General features: G+C 42.7%; 1 protein-coding gene across 1 annotated transcript in view; it reads right to left on the bottom strand.

Moving 5' to 3' along the window:
- Ptprn2 (protein tyrosine phosphatase receptor type N2) overlaps positions 1–20,983 on the bottom strand; it is an 808,594-nt gene that overhangs the window by 455,570 nt on the left and 332,041 nt on the right. Inside the window, exon 4 of the mRNA XM_021179074.3 lies at positions 7,577–7,679. Coding sequence (XP_021034733.1) covers positions 7,577–7,679 — 103 coding nt within the window. The remainder of the gene's footprint in view (positions 1–7,576; positions 7,680–20,983) is intronic.

Genomic DNA, 20,983 nt, shown 5'->3' with positions numbered 1-20,983 from the left:
AGTGGTTGTACAAGCTTGCAATCCCACCAACAATGGAGGAGTGTTCCTCTTTCTCCATATCCTTGCCAGCATCTGCTGTCACCTGAGTTTTTGATCTTAGCCATAAGCCAGACATTTTTAAAAAGCTAAATAAAAAGACATGTCATCTCTTAAGCACCAGAGCACAGAAAGGAATAGATCCTGGTGAATACAGCACAAAGCTGGCCACAGCTCACAGTAATATAGCCTGTTCTTTGAGAGGCCTGGAGAGAGACACTTGAACTCTATATACAAGAGAGGGCTGAAGGGAGGACAGGCCAGTGGTCGTAATCTGATCTGTGCATTCCATGGGCACTCAAATGGAAGTCACGCTGAATTCATGCATTTGTGTCAAAATAAAAAAATTAAAATAAAAGGTCTCCTAAGGCTGAGATTCATCAGAAATTTTCCCATCTCTGTTCCTCTCATATGAAACACTCATCCTATCATCAGGTATGGCAGTCAACATCTGTAATTCTAGCACTTAGCAGCTAAAGCAGGAGGTAATACCATGGGCTCCAGGCCAGCTTGGACTACAATGTTAGATAATTGCTACAATGTGCTATTCAGCATACCAAATATAAATACAAAAATAAAACCAGTCTTTGGTGCAGAATATTCAGTCACACTATGAACCCCAAGATTGTGTTGTTTAATGGGAAAAAAAAACTGTGTCTAGTTGTAGTGCAGGTCAGCCTTAGCACACACCTTTAATCCCAAACAATAAAAGTTTGTAGAAGTAAGCACCCAAGTTTGAAAGTGATGTTTAATTGAGTGGCAGACAAAGTGATGAATCAGAGAAAGATTTGACAGAGTAGTATATGCCCAACTCTCACAAGAAGACAGAGGAAAGGGAAGTTACTTGAGGGAGCAGTACAGAGAGAGTAAAAAGGGTGAGAAGATAGTTTTACTGGGAGAGTCTTACAGAGATAGGTTAAAGAGAGAAAAAGTTAGACACACATGAAGACAGAATAAGTCAGAAGGATCTAGAAGATCATAAAAAGATTGCTGGAGTTAGTTTGAGGCCAAGCAGAGCAATTCAGGAGGAACAGAGAGAAGCCAACTTCAACCAGTCAGCTTGGAAAGGAGTTTGAGGTAGAACAGCTGAGTTGAACCAGCCAGAGAGAGCTCAAAAAGAACAAGAAAAGGTGAGCTTATTAAGCAGCATGTCTCAGAGAAAAACATTCTAAGCCTAGATTAGATTGTAAGAGGCTAGAAACCTCCAGGACTAGTCTAGGTAAACAGACTGAGGTAGTAAGCCTTAGATGGCAATTACTTCAGGATAATGAAAGTTATTATTACACACCCTGCCTTGTTGCCAATGTCTGGTTCAGCCCATGGCAACCATAATTTGTGAGATTGTTCAGAGTTCTGTGTATCTCAAGCCATAGCTAATTTTCCTGACCACTTCTTAGTGGGTGAAATTTCATTTTCTATGTTATTAGATTGTAATTCAGCTGGTCCATTTACTCTTCTGTTATTTTGTTTACTTTTCTCACCAATCGATAATCAATACAGACAGAGGCAGATCATGAAGGTGCCTTTAAGTGGCCTTATTTGTCTTGTTTGTGTCTCTTCTGTGCATGGGACATAGTTTGTGACCCTGGAGTAACTCATGATGACTGAGTGACCACTGTCACTCTGTATTTTGTGTTGTAGCAATCAATATGGACCTGTACTGGATCACTTGGCTTCAAGTCAGCCAACAATTTATGGGGCCATTTCCACCTTCTAAAAACGCTGAATGTCTCTCACACCTGGAATCCACGCTTCATGCTCACTGTTGAGTGCCCTATGCTTTCCACCCTTGAACATGCTGCTAGAAGTTGCTGTGTAATCTGTGTAATCCGAAAGAAGCTAAAGAGAGCAGAGGGGCACTCAGTGACAGTCCTTTCATGTCACTTGGCTTCACGTGCAGGCCCTGGGCCAACCAACATGGACTGTGGAGATGGTCCTCATACATACCAGCCACCTAGTCCCGGTTCCCATATCAGATCTGAAGAAAACAGCTGGCTCTTGGTTCTCAGTGATCCTGCATGTGCCAAGCCTCACCCTTTATAGTGACATCTGACACACCCCATGCTGATCCCACATGGCTCTGTCCAATACAGATCACCACATGGCCTCTTCTACCTAAGGCAAGGCATTTATACATGGGGGACCACAAATGACCAGCTACGACTGCTGCTCTCTCAGCTTATGGATCAAATGGGAATCCTCAAAGAAAGACCAAGTTCTCTTCTTTGTCTTCCCTCTCTCTCCATCTGCTATGAAAGTGGAGCCCAGAGCACATATTAATAAGCATCTTATCACTGACCTACCCTGCAACTCTCACCCTCCCATTTCTTAAAATATTGAGACAGGGTCTCATTCTATAGTTCAGGCTGACCTTGAGCTTTTGATCTTCCTGCCTTAGCCTCCAAGGACCAGGACAAGAGGCATAAGGTGTACCCCACAATGTTCAACCTTATCTTCACTGTGAATGAATCACTGATTTGAGACAAGCTATTCTGTTTCTATGGAGATCTAATGCCATGTATGAAAGAGGTCCAAACTCCATTCCATGGCCAGCTGTAAATCTGCTAAGGAAAACCCGAAAGACTTTTGATCACCGTTGTCACCAATCTTGTCATTCAGACACATTGCACATCCCTCACCCTTCCCTTTTTTTTTTTTTTTACAAATTCAGTGACTTTTGTAACTTACGCTGTTGGGGTAGGTTCTAGTAGATCAAGAAGAAAGTGTCTGGGGTAGGAAGGGAAGAAGCTAAAGCAAATTTGGCTCCTACTCTCTAGGGATTGAGGACACATGGGCTCCTTTAATTAATAATTGAATAAGTCTGTTGCTTGGAAACCTGGGGTGATGGCTATCTGTGAATTTACAATCAGACACAATTATTTAAAATGCCGAAGAAGACAAATGCAAGCCAATAACAGGGCACAGAGGAAAAAGAGGCCCAAGCACCACTAATGTGGATGCCCTGCTGGGCTCCCACACATCTCTCAGAACTGTTTGGTGTTGGTTATGTTGGTTATGAAGCCTGTACTTCAAAACAAAAGTGTCCAAGGGTCAGATTTTAAAGGAGGCAACAGATTAACCAGGAAGCAAAGCCAAAGTGGGAGCAGCAGCGCCATCCTGAGGCAGGAGCGGGGAATACAGCAGAGGCTCCCAGGCTCCAGATGATCACAGTTACAGGGAACTGGACGGCGCTGCAGCAGGACAGTAAAGGACCAGAGTGCAGTACTCATAAAACATGGCGCTGGTGAATGCAGCAGGAGGGACCATGACAAAGGATATTTCACCTGAGACATCTGACTAAGCCAATATATGAACAAAGGCATCCTAAGCTTATATAATGCCACTGGCGGTTATATTTGCAATTAAAACACAGCATATTATACATAAAGTTATAAAGTACACAGATAAGGATGTCTGCTGAAAATAGTGGGTATAAATATACTTTTGAGTCATCCACTGGAAACAGAAAAGTTACTGCACAAATTAGGGCCACAAAAAAAAAAAGAAAGAAAGAAAGAAAGAAAAAGAAAAATTTCCAAAAAAGTTCAAATCTAACATCAGACTAAAAAGCAATAGCATTTGACTCTCAAATTTACAGGCTAAAGCATAGAAATGTGAGAGAAAGAAAAAAATGTTATATGCCTTAATTGTTCCAAAAGGATGTGAAATGACAACCACAGGTAAATAGAGAAAAACTCAGGAGGAGGTAGCACCAAGGCCATGGCCAGAGGCAATATAAACAAGATCTTCAACTTAACTCAAGAAGTAAATCTAAAGATAGCAGAAAGAAGAAAGCCCAAGAAATAGGTTTATAAAAATTATTTTAAGTAGATGAAAAGAAAACTTAAGTTAACTGTCACAGGGATTATAGCCACACAGGGCTGAACCATTTCTTCATGCTGACAGGGCAGCACACAGGCACTAGGCGAACATCCTGAAAATCTCTATGGAGACAGCTTTCTTTGAAGATACTCACAATGAGAGACTATGAGACTTACGTACAAAGAAAAATGATGTTTAAATATATCATGGAACAGATCACTTCAATGATAAAGGAAAGTTTCCTGGTGACTTTGGAGGTAAAAATGTGGAACTGTACAATTGACAGGTGACACTGGTATGGTGGAGAGGCAGGGGATGGGAAGTAGGGGGCGGGGAGCTGGGAACAGGAATAAGAAGGTGAAGGATCCCTGCAGGATGCAAGGAGTTGAGAGCTAAGGAACAAGAAACATGGTGCAAGGAGCAGGGAACTAGGAGCTAAAAGCAGGGGGCCAGGCTCAGGGAGCAAGACACATAGAGCAAAATATGACCCAATGAGCTGGTGTCAGGCTGTGTTATGGCTCATGACTTGACTATAGGGCCTCTGTACTGGCTATTTTTGTGTCAACTTGACACAGCTGGAGTTATCACAGAGAAAGGAGCTTCAGTTGAGGAAATGCCTCCATGAGATCCAACTGTAAGGCATTTTCTCAATTAGTGATCAAGGGGGAAAGGCCCCTTGTGGGTGGGACCATCCCTGGGCTGGTAGTCTTGGGTTCTATAAGAGAGTAGGCTGAGCAAGCCAGGGGAGGCAAGCCAGTAAAGAACATCCCTCCATGGCCTCTGTATCAGCTCCTGCTCCCTGACCTGTCTGAGTTCCAGTCCTGACTTCCTTTGGTGATGAACAGCAGCATGGAAGTGTAAGCCGAATAAACCCTTTCCTCCCCAACTTGCTTCTTGGTCATGATGTTGTGCAGGAATAGAAACCCTGACTAAGACAGCCTCCATGAGTACCGAGGCCCACAGTATCTAGTGGGAATCTCCCAGGCAGATAAAGACAAAGGTGAGAGGTCAGAGGGTCAAAATAAGGGGACCTAGGGGTTATGACACAGTGGAGTCTGGGCCTTGGGTAAAGAGCAAGGACAATATCCCATGGGTCAGATCAAAGCAAAGACAAGGCCAAGGAGGACACAGGAGCCAAGAAGCCAATTCTCCTTGACAGGACAGGGCTCAGAGAATAGACAAGAGTCTGGAGAATACCTAGCCAGTTCCTCCCAGAAGCTCTCGCTGGCCCTTAGAGATGGATGGCCAGTGTCATTCCCTTCCACTCATGAGGAAGGAAGGAATCAGGAGAGCAGAAAGTTCTTGTGTTGTTTTAAAACTCTGCCTCAAGGCTATCTCTGAGCCAGAAACAGAAACACTCCTCAAGACACATGAAAAAAAGTCACTGGCATTTTCTTCATGATTAAGTAAGCATTCAAGACAGATGTCTAGGCACCTAACATGTCAAGATATGTTCATAATTTATTATACATATATATGTTCACACATATATAACTATCTGCATAATACATAAACTGTTTCATATAATTTTATACTAATTTCTATAAATATATAATAAATAAGTGCTTAAATGTAACTACAACTTGATAAAAACATATGCATACACATATATATATATACATATATCATACACACATACATATGTAGTACATTCATATATATATGCATAAATACATCATACATATATACATCAGTCACTTTATAAAGGATGCCCCCAGGAATACTAGTCCACTCTACTATGAATGGAATGAATGAAGCATTGAGACTCCATTCATACACACACAAACTCACTGTCCTACCCAAGTGCCCACTTTTTACATGTTTTTACTGTTAATCTCACTAGATTTGAAATGGCCTCCATGATAACTCTGGGGCTCTGAATCACTCAACACACAAGGTCATAAAGGCAAAGAGTCATATTTTGTGTTACAAGGATTACTACATGGAAACTTCAGTTCAAGAATATTCTGTGTCGGACAGGGAAGCTTAGGGAAGCAAAACAAGAAAGATGAAGGAACAAATCCAGTGTTCAACCTGGACAATAGTCAAAGAGATGTAGCTAGAACGGTATGGATTTTGCCTGCCAAGGTATCTGATAATAGAGCTGTTTCATGTCACACATTACTGATGAGCGAATAAACTAGCACAAAAATGTTTATGGTTAATTTTGCAATATGCCAAACACTTGTTCTAGAAACTTTTATATGATTTAACATAATTATTTCATTTAGAAGCCTTTTCAAAAGTGTTCAGGAAATGGGTCAGATAATTTATTGTAAGACTGATCTTAGAACATTGGTAAATAGTTAAACAAATTCTTGGTTAGTGACAGAAAAAGGGTTTCGACTGGATTGTGGAATATGCTTAATAAACAGCTACTAGAACTCAAGTTTTCTGACTGTAAGATGGACGAGCAGGTCAAGGTGCTGGCTGTGCCCTGTAAGGATGTGATTCTATCTCCAGAAACAACATGGTGGATGGGGGAACTAGCCCAGCAGATTGTATTCTAACCCCATCCACACTCTTTATGTGTATGCATGCCTCCTCAACACACAGAAATAAATATAATGTAAAAAATTCCAAAGAGAGAGAGAGTAAGAACGAGAGTGAGAGAGAGCGAGAGCGAGAGAGAGCGAGGGAGAGAGAGAGAGAGAGAGAGAGAGAGAGAGAGAGGGAGGGAGGGAGGGAGGGAGGGAGGGAGGGAGGGAGGGAGAGAGAGAGAGAGAGAGAGAGAGAGAGAGAGAGAGAGAGAGAGAGAGAATGAATTCTGTTGCTTAGGGAAACAATGAACCCTGTAATCTAAGACTTGGGAAAAGTTCCAAAGGTCCGAGAATACAGCATACCAGTCCAGGCTCATTCTTGCAGTAATTTCTCTTTGGGCAATGTTGCCCATTTCATGATCTATTGGAAGTGGGACTCCCAGGTCATCATTCTATAGCTGTAAGTTCAGGTGAATGAGATGGTACAGAACACATTGTTGCTCAATACAGGCTGCTGGGCTTTGGGAAAGAAAGATCATGACTTTCTGAATTAATCCTGCTCATTGCAATGTTGTTAACACAATTTCCTAGTAAGAAACCAGAATTCTTGACCTTACTTTGCAAGACTATGGCTCTGAAGGTGCAGGGCTCTTCTGGGGTCTCAGGGACAAGTACAAAAAAGACCCACAGTGTGCCTCTCAGTGTCCAAGGCACCACATTTCAGGGTTACTCCACTGTATAAAGATGCCTTGCATCTCTTTCTCTTGGGTATCCTCTTCCTCATGGGTATCCATTCTACACAGTGTGCCTCTCAGTGTTCAAGGCACCACATTTCAGGGTTACTCCACTGTATAAAGATGCCTTGCATCTCTTTCTCTTGGGTATCCTCTTCCTCATGGGTATCCATTCTACACAGTGTGCCTCTCAGTGTCCAAGGCACCACATTTCAGGGTTACTCCACTGTATAAAGATGCCTTGCTTCTCTTTCTCTTGGGTATCCTCTTCCTCATGGGTATCCATTCTACACAGTATGCCTCTCAGTGTCCAAGGCACCACATTTCAGGGTTACTCCACTGTATAAAGATGCCTTGCATCTCTTTCTCTTGGGTATCCTCTTCCTCATGGGTATCCATTCTACACCCAAAAGGTGGGGGTTGCTTTCTTATGCTAATAGTAGCCAAACTTAATGATACAGCTATGGCCGGGAATAAGAAGAGGCAAGCCATGCTCACACATACCTGGCTGGGCCGGAAGCTTCCCCATGCCATAGGTAGGCCTTGGGGAGGTTTGCAAGCTCCTGGGCGATCACACGCTGGGTATAGTCATCTTGCCACGTGAAACCTGTAGGGAAAGGAGTAAAACCTGAGGCATGAATTTGCAAATGTGGCTAAACTCTTACTCCAGACTCCTACAGATCCCTGTTCTTCCAGAAAACCATGGGGGCCTTGTAAGGTTGAGTAAGATCTCCTTTAGCTTTCTTAAATCTCCAGACACAAGTGATAGTCAGTGCTTTGCTTCGTTGCTTTAAAAATAGGTGCAATGGGCGTTGGCTGTGGCTGGGAGACAAAGGAAACAGAAACCGAGAGAGACTTTTGTCTAACACAGAAGATGGACCTTGTCTACCTGGGTAGGTTCACTGGCAGCAAAGAGGCCCCGAACAACAACATGCATGTCGTTGCCCAGCCTACTTGCCATACTGCCTTGCTCAGCACACCCACTGTTCTGCTGACCTAGTTGCCATACCACATTGGAGCAACTGTTTTCCCTAACCCATCCTGCCCAGCGTTTGGCTGGATAGGGTTACACTCTTGTGAAGCAATTACTGTGGATTTAATGTACTAAATCTCAGAGCCAATTACATTATATTTACACTCAAATGTTGTGACAAAGAGCTTTATAACAAGGGGAAGCAGTTATGAAGGCAAAAATCCATGCAATTGTGCATTAATTACATGCACTGTGGATCACATGATAATTATTCTCAGAATTACCAAATAACTCCCAAGAATAATTATTATGCAATTTGTACATTTTAGATCTTACGGTAACGCTTTCACACTTAGAGCTACCCCATGCAATTATCCATAATTATCTAATCACTAAGCATCACATAATTACAGAGGTATATTTTTATGCTCTGTGCAAAAAACAAGTTATAAAGTCTTCAAGTCAGGACAGCTCTGTGTATGTATGCGTTTGCATACATGTGACTGTGTATGTATATGTGTTCATGTGTGATGATCATGCATATGAGTGTATATGTGTATGCATGGGAAGGTATATTTGTGTATGTGTGCATATTTGTGTGCACATGTGCATGTGTGACTAGTATGGTAATGAAGTCTAGAGCATACACTCTGGATGAAATTTAAAGTACAGAGAAGTGGTTTTCATGAACATATTTAAACATTTTAATGCAAATATGAATTGTTAAAGCTTACAGATGGCAAGAATCAAATGACTGGCACATCCTAAGTCCCCAGAGGCCCAATGGTGAAAATACCAGGAGGACTCCGGTTTCAGCCCAAGGTCCTTCAGAGCATCTCTCTGTGGAAGGAAAGTCACTGAAGGGAATTTGGACCAATCCATGTAGCTTGCAATGTTTGGTAGTGAAGGCATCAGAAAAGCAGGTTCTTGGCCAGGCATGCTTCTGAGCCCCCCTCTGTCCATTCCCAGGGGAATTCTCAATGGAAAGCACTTTGCAATATTAACCCAACAGCTAGCATTTTGGGTTTAAAAAATAAGCATATTTTAAACATGCTATTCCCCAAGGACAGTCTTACTATTAATATTTATCAGGCAACAGAAACTTGAGAGCATAAAGGAACTTTGCATGAAAAAATTTCATTAAACATGGCATCTTCTGGGCTGGGGAGATGACTTTGTTGGTAAAGTGCACAGCTTGCATATTCAAGGGTCTGTTTGATCTACAGAACCCACATTTAAAAAGCTGAGCATGAGAGCACATGCTTGGAACCCCAGAATTAAGGAGGTGGAAACAGGGATTCTTGGGGCTCACTGGATGGTCTAACAGTCAGGTTTTAGGCCAATGACAGACTCCATCTTTAAAAACAGCAGAGGTTGCTCCTGAGAAACAGCACCAAAGGTTGTCCTCTGGCTTCCTACGCACACACAACATGGACACCTACACATACAGACACATAAGTCCGTGCACACACTCACAAGCACACATAAGTAATGTTTTGGGTCTAAAGAGCACACTACTTGGACATAGTGCTGCATGTGCTGAGCTCTGTGACAGGGCTTCAGGAGCATGATGGCCAGGGTGCAGTCAGCTACACAGGCAGTCTGAAAGGGATCTGGACCCCAGCCCAGACTTCTAAGCTTTCATTTGAGCAGAAAGTAAGTATTTATATATTGGAAACAAATTGGACTTAGCATCACGCTGAACTACCAAAGAAACAAAGTACCCTAGAAGAAAGGACCCATCTGCATAAAACTGAGAAGATGAATCATGTGCAGGAAAGTAGACTAAATTCTCCTCTTCATTCATTAACAAACTCTAGCAGCCATAGATATGGAGGGCCAAGGGTGGAGAGAACACGTAAAGAAGGAGCCTACAGCAAAGCTTCATGCCCTTTCTCCAGGTGACCAGATGTGGAGCTAAAGACACCAACCCATAAATGCCCTAGGTGCAGGAAAAAAAGCTCCAGATACAACTACTTCTCTCATCCTATAAAGACCAAAGAGTATCAGACAGTGATGGGCTCTACAAGAAAATACAGTCTTTCAACCCACCTTCCTGGCTGGGAATCCTAGGATTACTTCTGCCTACACCATGATGAAGTGTCTCCATACCAGCACTCAGCTTATCCTGCACTCACCCATGATATATGGTAGATCTGAACCTCCTCCAGTAACTGTTTTCTGCAAGGAGTGCTCTACCCTATCTCACAGAACAGCACTGGTTAAAGCTGGTTAGAGCACAGAGTTCAAATAGAACCTAGGCCCTCATGAAATGGCACAGATTTTTGTGGGATGTCACTGGTCCTACCAATATCCCAAGCAGAGTGAAGGGACACTAGCACTGGGGTGGCACATGTGGCAACAGTCAGATGAAGGTTTAAAGAAGCCGTAGCTTCAGTGAGCAACTATGAAGCCCCATGTGCAGTAAAGGAGGAGGTGGAGAGTCTCAGAAAACATGGGGGGCGGGCGGTAAAAATGATAGAAATGGATCACGATTAAAGCCGACAACAAGCAAATCATTCTGTGGTCATGTTTCTTGGCTGAAAGGGGAAGAAGAGTTGGTGAACTTCGGGATGGAGCAATAGGTATCACCCAGTCTCAACAATACTGAGCAAACATTGACAAGAGCCCAGGAGTCTCTGGGGCCATAACCAAATCTTCATCATCCGTGCCACAAGAGACTCGAGGAGAGGAGAAATACGGCAGGATGGAAAATCCACTTACAAAAGTGAGGGCTAAAAGTTTCTCCATTTAGACAAGAGACATAGACTAAAATTAAAGAAGCTGGGGCTGGAGGGATGGCTAAGTGTTTCAGATCATTTTCTGCTTCTCCAGAAGAGCAGAGTTCAGTTCTCAGAACCCACGTCTGATGGCTAATTACTGTCGGTAACTCTAGCTCCAGGAGATCCAAATCCAATGCCCCCATCTTGCCTCTATAGGCATCCACATTTAATACAAACATATATACATATAAATAAAAAAACAAATCATATATACAAATATATATGTGTGTATATGCATATATATTATACACACATATATATGCTATGAGATGAAAACTAAAAACTAGAAATTTCTCATTTAATTTTTCGAAGAACCTGAGCACACCTCATGCATAGCAGACCCCACTTCTTCCAAGACTCATTATGATGGTTTGTATATATTTGGCCCAGGGAGTAGCACTATTAGGAAGTGCGGCCTTGTTAGAGTAGGTGTGTCACTGTGAGTATGGGCTTTGAGACCCTACTCCTAGCTGCCTGGAAGCCAGTATTCTGCTAGCAGCCTTCAGATGAAGATGTAGAACTCTCAGTTCCTCCTGTACCATGCCTGCCTGGATTTTGCCATGTTCCTGCCTTGACAATAATGGATTGAACCTCTGAACCTGTAAGCCAGCACCAATTAAATATTGTCCTTATAAGAGTTGCCTTGCTCATGGTGTTTGTTCACAGAAGTAAATCCCTAACTAAGACACTCATGATCATCAAATTTCTGAAAATCTATAAAGAAAAAGTCTTGATGCTGCTCCAAATGATCCCTTACCTATGTGGGAAAGGTCATCTCAATGACAGGATTCCCCATCAGAAGTTAAGCCACAAAGAAGCAATGAGATCTCAGGTGCTGAAAGAAGAGAAGCCTCTCCCTCGCTTCTGAATCTATCACCCAGGCAGGAAGAACTGATTCAGATGAAGAGAAACATGCCTTAGGCAGCAGGGAGGGCCCTCTGGAATGTGGGTAAATAAAACACTCTCAAATGGAGCAAAATGAGTTTTCAGTACTACAGAAGACCGGCTCTAAAAGAACTACTATGTAACTGCTCAGAATATGAAGGAAGTGATGGAGGAAGGAAACGGGAGCATCAGGTAAAAACAGGAAACGTGCATAGCTCACTTAGCACCGCTTCTCCCATGTCTGATAATGGAATCACACTTCAGAACATTCATATTCTCCTAAGGGTGAGGAAAGGAAATGTTAGGCAATTATGTTATCAATGAGTAGGTAGGCCAAGAGTTGAGGCCAACAAGCTGCTGTAGTTATGTACATGCAACATAGTATCTCAAGTAATCAGGTGTTGAAGATATACACTCTGAAGAACTACTGATAAAATGTAACCCAAGGAAAGCAAAAAACTAAAAAGAAGAGAAACCAGCTGGGAGTGAAGCTCAGCACTACCACACCTTCTCAACCTGTGTGTGAGGCTCTGGGCTTACTCAGCACTGGAAGAAAGGAAGAGGAGGAGAAAAACAGGAAGGAGGAAGGACAACATTAAGGAGTCTTAAAATGTTAATCATTATATTCAATGTCAGAGTGTTAAAATACAACAATGAGAAAATATTTAAATACTCAATGCTACCCATGTAAAATTTCTAAGAAAATCATATAGAAAGAATGAAATTAGGCACATGGATAAATACTACACCATGTAAGCATTAAAGGGCAGCAGCATAGGCCATATTAGTATCATGTGAATGAACCTGCAGAGTAGAGATTACCAGAGACAGAACAGGAACGTGCATAGCGGTAGATGAATTAATGCACAGAAGACATGCCAATCCAATCCTAATAACTATGTGTCAAACAACATACCAGCAGAGTATGCAAGGCAGAAGTTATATCTGTAAAGGACAAACAGACCAATCTACAATACCAGAAGCAGATTTCAAAATCACTTCCTTAGCTAGACTTTTCCTCCACAGACAACTAAACAGAAAACAAGCAGTTCTGAAGCAAGCAACAGTGCAGTTGATGAACACTTTTGGATCACTCTACCCAACAGGGACAGGGCACATCCAATCCCTTGTGGAAAACACCCTGCAGCAAACCATATCCTGAGCCATGGAACTAGTATGGCAAAAGGTGGACTACAGAATCATTGTGTTAGAGCCACATTTGTGGCTTTTCCATAAATCAATGACAATCTGAAGGGAGAAATGAGTTGACCTGAATAAAAATGAAAATTTAAAGGCATATCCATGTTTATGTTTAGGATTGGTGGGCCCGAGTCTGCTACTGAGCATGGCCACTTGCAGAGGCAGAACATCGGGAGTTTGACTGCTCTTATCTCACACAGCACCAGACAAGTGCTAGGCCATAGGAAAGTGGCAAGGCACTGCTCAGGGGTGGGAATGTGCAGTCTGAGATGTGGGAAAGCTGAAGCCAGCTCAGGAGTCCCGGGCTTTTGAAGAGACTAGGGCCATGGGGTTCACAAGCTCCTGGACATCCAGACACCACTAGGAGTCTCAGAAGAGCTGAAAATGGAGTAGGGGCACAGGCTGGGTCTAGCCTGGGGTGGGGGGTCAGGGGAACTCCACTGGTCTCACAGAAATTGCTCTTGGCTTGATGGCAGCAGACTTGGTGGTCATTGTGGCTGGGAGTTCAGAGTGGCCTTCTATAGGGAGACTAGACTGTAGCTCTGTAGGCGAAGGCCTTCTTCATTGCTCCCCTCAGTAGTGAAAAGTGACAGTCTAATGCCATTTATTGTCATGGCAGAAAGTGGATATGTAAAACCATATCCTATTTCTCAGAGTGTGTCTGAGATTAAATGCCTTTTGCAGGGAGGAATGTCTAGGAAGGAAAGCTTATAGGCTATGCCCTCCAGGCCTCTAGGTACCTCATTAGCATGGAGAACTCTGTCTTGAGCCTACATGACCACAGGTCATGTCTCTTCTCCTATTGTCTGGGTCTGAGATGTTAGGGATGCCTCATCTATACGTGGAAGGGCTTGGCCCATGGCCCTTAAGTGACTGATGGCCTCAAATCTATGTGGGGCAGGAGGCTGCAACTACATGGCAAGGGCTTGGTGCCAGGAGCAGGCAAAGCTCATACCATTCCTTCAGGGTCTCCAGGGCTTCAAGCCTTTAGTTCAACCGATGACCAGGCTTCCTCTCATGGTTCACTGCCCCCAAAATTTATGGTACACAGTTAAGCCAATTCAATGAGTAGAATTTGTAGCATAAATGTTTATATTGAAGAAGAAAATTCTCCAATCAGTAATCTAAATCCCAAATTAAAACTGACATAAAGAACAATAAAATACACTCAAAGCAACAGTAAAGGAGACAAAGTTAATGAATTTTAAATTAGAAAAAGGGGGGACTCTGACTTCTAACAAGACTGAGGAAAAAAAGCAAAAAAGAAATTGCAGATTGCTTATATTATCGATGAAGTGAGAGATACCAGATATTGCAGATATCAAGGAAGAAGAAGAAGAAGAAGAAGAAGAAGAAGAAGAAGAAGAAGAAGAAGAAGAAGGAGGAGGAGGAGGAGGAGGAGGAGGAGGAGGAGGAGGAGGAGGAGGAGGAAGAGGAAGAGGAGGAGGAGGAGGAGGAAGAAGAAGAGGAGGAGGAAGATGAGGAAGAGGAGGAAGAAGGAGAAGAAGAAGAAGAAGTAAACAACTCCACAAGGATGAACTTAGTATTGATAAAATGGGCTAATTCCTCAAAAACACAAATAGCCACAATTCATCCATTTTGAAATGAATCATTTGATTAGATATGTAATTATTAGAAATTTTAAATACAGAATTAAAATCCTTCCCTCAAAGAAATATATAGGCCCAAATGGTATCACTATAAACTCTATAAAATGCTTAAAGAATTAGCATGAATCATACATGAGTTCTCCCAGAAAATATAAGAGGAAGAAACAGTTCCCAACTCATTCCATGACTAATATTATTCTGGTAACAAAGGCAGATGAAAGTAACCAAGACTTGTAAGAGGACATTAACCATAAAATACAGGAGATTCATGCTACACTCCATAAACCCAAAGAAACTTAACAAGAAGTAAGGTACAAGTGAGGATGCTTGCATCTCACTTAAATGGGGGAATAAAATAGTCATAAGCAGGACAGGAGGGATGGCCGTATGGCCAAGAAAATGAATGGAAATCTGCAACTGGTAGGGGTGGGGAGGTGAGGGACATCTCAAGGTTGTACCAGAGACCTAGGAGAGGGGAGGCATCCCAGAATCAATGGGTATGACCTTAGCTGTGACTCACAGCACTGGGGATGTGGAACCTGAAGAAGCTACCTCCTCTAGCCAAGCAGGAAGCCCAGTTGAGTTACAGGGACACCAAACTACCTACAAAAATTTCAAACTGAAATTTATCCTGTCTAAAAGAAATTCAGGGACAGGAAATGGGGCAGAGACTGAGGGAATGGTCAAGCAATGACCAGCCCAACTAGAGACCCATTCCATAAACAAATACCAGTCCCTGACACTATTAATGATACTCTGTTATGCTTATGGACAGGAATCTAACATGGCCATCCTCTGAGAGGCTCCACCCAGAGGCTGACTAAGATGGATGCAGAGACCAACAGCCAAACAGTGGACAGAGCTTTGGCATTCTTAATGGAAGAGATGGGAGAAGGATTGAGGCTCCCCGAAGGGGGTAGGAACTCTACACAAAGACAGAGTCAACTAACCTGGACCACTGGGGCTCTCAGAGACTGAATCACCAGCCAAAGAGCATACAGAGGCTGGACCTATGCCTCCCCACACATATGTAGCAGATGTACAGCTTGGACTTCATATGGGCCCCGAACAACTGGAGCATGAGTTATTCCAAAAGCTGTTACCTATATGTGGGATGTGTTTTTCTAGCTGGGCTGCCTTGTGTGGGAGAGGAAGTGCCTAGTCCCACAGAGACTTGATGTGCTGGAGGCAGGGATATGGGAAGAGGTTCCACCATTTCATAGGAGAGGGGGAGAGGGGGTTGGGTAAAGAACTGTGGGAGCGGGTGACCAGGAATGGGGGCAGCAGTGATGTAAAATGAATAAATGAAAACAAAAAGATACCTATAGATCAATCTCCATCAGGAATGTAGGAAAGAAATGTCATTGATGATATCAGCAAATAAAGTTCATCACTAATTATGAAGAGTGTGATAGGCATTTCATATGCAGAAGACACTGTTCCTAGCACTCATCTGCAACTTCTGGGCCTTTTATTTTCTCTACCCTTTCTGTGATGTTCTCTCAGCCTTGGAAGGGATTCTATAAATGTCCCACGTAGGGTCCAATACTCAAAATTTACTTTCCATACTTTGACCAGTTGTGAGTCTCTGGATAAGCTACTTCCCACTGTGAGCCTAGGCTTCTCTTAGGGTAGCACTACCCTATTGGTATAAAGGTAAGCTCTTAGTAGGTAGTTTGACACTGTGTCCACTTAAGAATTACACAGTAGTAGGACTGCAGGATCCAGCTCTCTTAACAGGTAAGGGTCCAGGAAACAGGAAAGGGTCCACACAGAACACTGCATGTTATCCACATCTGTTACAGTGGAAGCAGAGGCTGGATATTAAAGGCCAGAATGGCAGTGCATGGGGCACTCAGAAAGAGCAATAAGAGAGCTGTGGTTGAATATGAGATAAGAGGAAGAACAGGACTCTGGGCCAGTGATGGAAGACCAGACACTCTCTGGTTGCTAATGCTTGGGGGATACATTTAGGGCACTGATGTATCTTTCTTATATCCTGATTTCTGGCACAGCTAATTGTGACAGACTAAGTCATAAGCAAGTTTGGCTTCTAACAAGAAGTGTCTGCCTAGTTTAGGAAATATGACCCAGACCATCCCATAAACAAGGAGTTAACTAAGATCAAAGGCAGCTACTTCTTGGTGGCTGTGAGAACATAGAGAGTCTGGTACAACTGAGGAGATTTTAGATAGCTGCCAGGTCAGAGGGAGCAACACCAGCCAGTGACTAACAGCTAGAAACATTAAAATCAACAGCTAATGAAGCACAAATCAGAGATGGACAAAAGGGGAATCCACCACCCTAACTGGGGTACATGAACACATCACAATCATCTCCTGGCTGGGATAAATGGACACGCATAGAGGGTGTGCGTCCTCCATTGACTCAACTCAAGATAGCACAAACCAATCTGAATAGTGATCACCTCAACCTTTGTGCAGTTTCTGCCATAGACAAAGGGGTTCCAAGGATTTTTTCCGTCTCTCAGAAGCCCTTCCACACTCTTGGAAGTTTCTCTCACTTTTCAGTTGCCCATAATTCTTCTTAGTAAAGCTTGCTTCCCCTTTGCATAATCCCATGAGACTTCACATTTTGATCTTGTTTGTATTAAACAATGAACTCAAAGCCACTGTCTTGGGTTGACCTTTGGTGACCCCGAGTTTGAGTGTCTGGCATCTCAGGACCCTGTGCGAAGGAGATCTAAAACATTGCTCTTGTTGAACAGAGTGCTCTTAAACACTGTAGCTATTGCTATAGGGCAAGATAAGGAAATAAGGAGGCATGAAAATTGGAGGGAAGGCATGAACCGGAACATGTCTCCATAGGACATGTTCATATATACACACACACACACAAATGTGTATATGATCATATAATGATCATATATATGATCAATATATGATCATATAGACATGCTCATCTACTTGGAAGTCACAAGGAAAATAAAAATAAAAACCTGTGTATAAATAATAATCGAGAGTCATCGGAAGTAAAGGCAATAAATACATGTTATATCAGGAGTGTTAGTAGTTGTCTAGGGAGATTGCTGAACTCATTCTCTTGGAACAAGAAATTGAACATCCAGGAAAAATTGAAAACCAAGCTGTGAGAAAAATGAAAGTTAAACTGCTTTATTCCTTCAGGATAGGAGAGGCCCTGAGGCTGAGAGTTCCCTAGTGGGTGCTGCCTTGGGTATTTTATAGGACTTTTGGGTATCCTTGTTCCTTTCCTATATGGGTCCTATTTAGATACCCACTCCATGCCTTCCTGCCATTTTTGTTGCAATGTCTTCTGGGAACAAGAATCTCAGGATTCTTTTCTACTTTCCTTGTCCATCTAACTAATCTTCAATGCAGGTCACTGGAAAACTAAATAATTGTGTTTAAATCTAGCAAAACATGCAAGACTCGTATGTTAAAATTTTATTTTAAAAAAATCTGGGAGACTGCATTAGTTAGGGAAGCAGAAACTGGCCTGAGTAGGGCCACAGGCCTCACCCGGCCGGATCAGCGCCAGGGTAGCGGGAGCACAGGGTTGCCTGACACCCGCCAGCTACCCACGACCCCCGCCGCAGGATTTTGGGACTGCTGGTGAGTGGAACACAGCTTCTGCTCCAGTCCAATCACGCGGGACCTGAGACTGCTCTGGTTGGGGAGAGAGAAATCCGGCCTACATAGGGCCACAACCCTCTTCCGGTCAGAAAAGCACCTGAGCAGCTGGGGCGCAGGGTCTGCTGACACTCGCCAACTGCCCACAACACCCGCCACAGGATCTTAAGACTTCTGGTGAGTGGAGCACAGCTTCTGCTCCAATCCAATTGCGCGGGACCTGAGACTGCATTAGTTAGGGAAGCAGAAACCGGCCTGAGTAGGACCACAGGCCTCATCCGGCTGGATCAGCGCCGGGGTAGCGGGAGCACAGGGTTGCCTGACACCCGCCAGCTACCCACGACCCCCGCCGCAGGATTTTGGGACTGCTGGATCTTAAGACTTCTGGAGAGTGGAACACAGCTTCTGCTCCAATCCAATTGCACGCGGGACCAGAGACTGCATTAGTTAGGGAAGCAGAAAAACGGCCTGAGTAGGACCACAGGCCTCTTCCGGCTGGACCAGCACCGGGGTACCGTCAGCTACCCACGACCCCCGCCGCAGGATTTAGAGACTGCTGGTGAGTGGAACACAGCTTCTGCTCCAATCTTTAAATAGTGACAACGATAACAACTAACCCCAGAGATTACCAGATGGCGAAAGGTAAACGTAATAATCTTACTAACAGAAACCAAGACCACTCACCATCATCAGAACCCAGCACCCCCACTTCACCCAGTCCAGGGCACCCCAACACACCGGAAAAGCTAGACACGGATTTAAAAGCATATATCCTGATGATGATAGAGGACTTCAAGAAGGACGTTAATAACACACTTAAAGAAATGCAGGAGAACACTGCTAAAAAGGAAGAAGACAATAAAGAGGAAGCACAAAAATCCCTTAAAGAATTGCAGGAGAACACTGCTAAAGAGTTACAAATCCTTAAAGAAAAACATGATAACATAATCAAACAGGTAGAAGTCCTTACAGAAAAACAGGAAAACACATCCAAACAGATGATGGAAATGAACAAAACCATACTAGACCTAAAAAGGGAAGTAGACACAATAAAGAAAACCCAAAATGAGGCAACACTGGAGATAGAAACCCTAGGAAAGAAATCTGGAACCATAGATACCAGCATCAGCAACAGAATACAAGAGATGGAAGAGAGAATCTCAGGTGCAGAAGATTCCATAGAGAACATCGGCACAACAATCAAGGAAAATGGAAAATGCAAAAAGATCCTAACTCAAAACATCCAAGAAATACAGGACATAATGAGAAGACCAAACCTACGGATAATAGGAGTGGATGAGAATGAAGATTTTCAACTCAAAGGACCAGCAAACATCTTCAACAAAATTATAGAAGAAAACTTCCCAAATCTAAAGAAAGAGATGCCCATGAACATACAAGAAGCCTACAGAACTCCAAATAGACTGGATCAGAAAAGAAATACCTCCCGACACATAATAATCAGAGCAACAAATGCTCTAAATAAAGATAGAATACTAAAAGCAGTAAGAGAAAAAGGCCAAGTAACATATAAAGGCAAGCCTATCAGAATTACACCAGACTTTTCACCAGAGACTATGAAAGCCAGAAGATCCTGGACAGATGTTATACAGACACTAAAAGAACACAAATTCCAGCCCAGGCTACTATACCCAGCCAAACTCTCAATTAACATAGATGGAGAAACCAAAGTATTCCACGACAAAACCAAATTCACACATTATCTCTCCACGAATCCAGCCCTTCAAAGGATAATAACAGAAAAAAACCAATACAAGGACAGGAACCACGCCCTAGAAACAACAAGAAGGTAATCCCTCAACAAACCTAAAAGAAGACAGCCACAAGAACAAAATGCCAACTTTAACATCAAAAATAACAGGAAACACCAATTTCTTTTCCTTAATATCTCTTAATATCAATGGACTCAACTCCCCGATAAAAAGACATAGACTAACAAACTGGCTACACAAACAAGACCCAACATTTTGCTGCTTACAGGAAACTCATCTCAGAGAAAAGGATAGACACTACCTCAGAATGAAAGGCTGGAAAACAATTCTCCAAGCAAATGGCATGAAGAAACAAGCTGGAGTAGCCATTCTAATATCTGATAAGATTGACTTCCAACCCAAAGTCATTAAAAAAGACAGGGAGGGACACTTCATACTCATCAAAGGTAAAATCCTCCAAAAGGAACTATCAATCCTGAATATCTATGCTCCAAATACAAAGGCAGCCACATTCATTAAAGAAACTTTAGTAAATCTCAAAGCACACATTGCACCTCATACAATAATAGTGGGAGACTTCAACACACCACTTTCACCAATGGACAGATCATGGAAACAGAAACTAAACAGGGACACAGTGAAACTAAGAGAAATTATGAATCAAATGGATCTGGCAGATATCTACAGAACATTCTATCCTAAAACAAAAGGATATACCTTCTTCTCAGCACCTCATGGTACCTTCTCCAAAATTGACCACATAATTGGTCACAAAACAGGCCTCAACAGATATAAAAAATTGAAATTGTCCCATGCATCCTATCAGATCACCATGAACTAAGGCTGATCTTCAATAACAAAATAAATAATAGAAAGCCAACCTTCACGTGGAAACTGAACAACACTCTTCTCAATGATACCTTGGTCAAGGAAGGAATAAAGAAAGAAATTAAGGACTTTTTAGAGTTCAATGAAAATGAAGCCACAACATACCCAAACTTATGGGACGCAATGAAAGCATTTTTAAGAGGAAAACTCATAGCTCTGAGTGCCTCCAAAAGGAAACTAGAGAGAGCACACATTAGCAGCTTGACAACACACCTAAAAGCACTAGAA

Source organism: Mus caroli, unplaced genomic scaffold, assembly GCF_978045245.1.
Source record: "Mus caroli unplaced genomic scaffold, Mus_caroli_1 scaffold_14, whole genome shotgun sequence".
Taxonomy (NCBI): Eukaryota; Metazoa; Chordata; class Mammalia; order Rodentia; family Muridae; genus Mus; species Mus caroli.
Note: the sequence above shows the minus strand (reverse complement) of the source record. Positions and strands in the feature narration are given on the sequence as shown.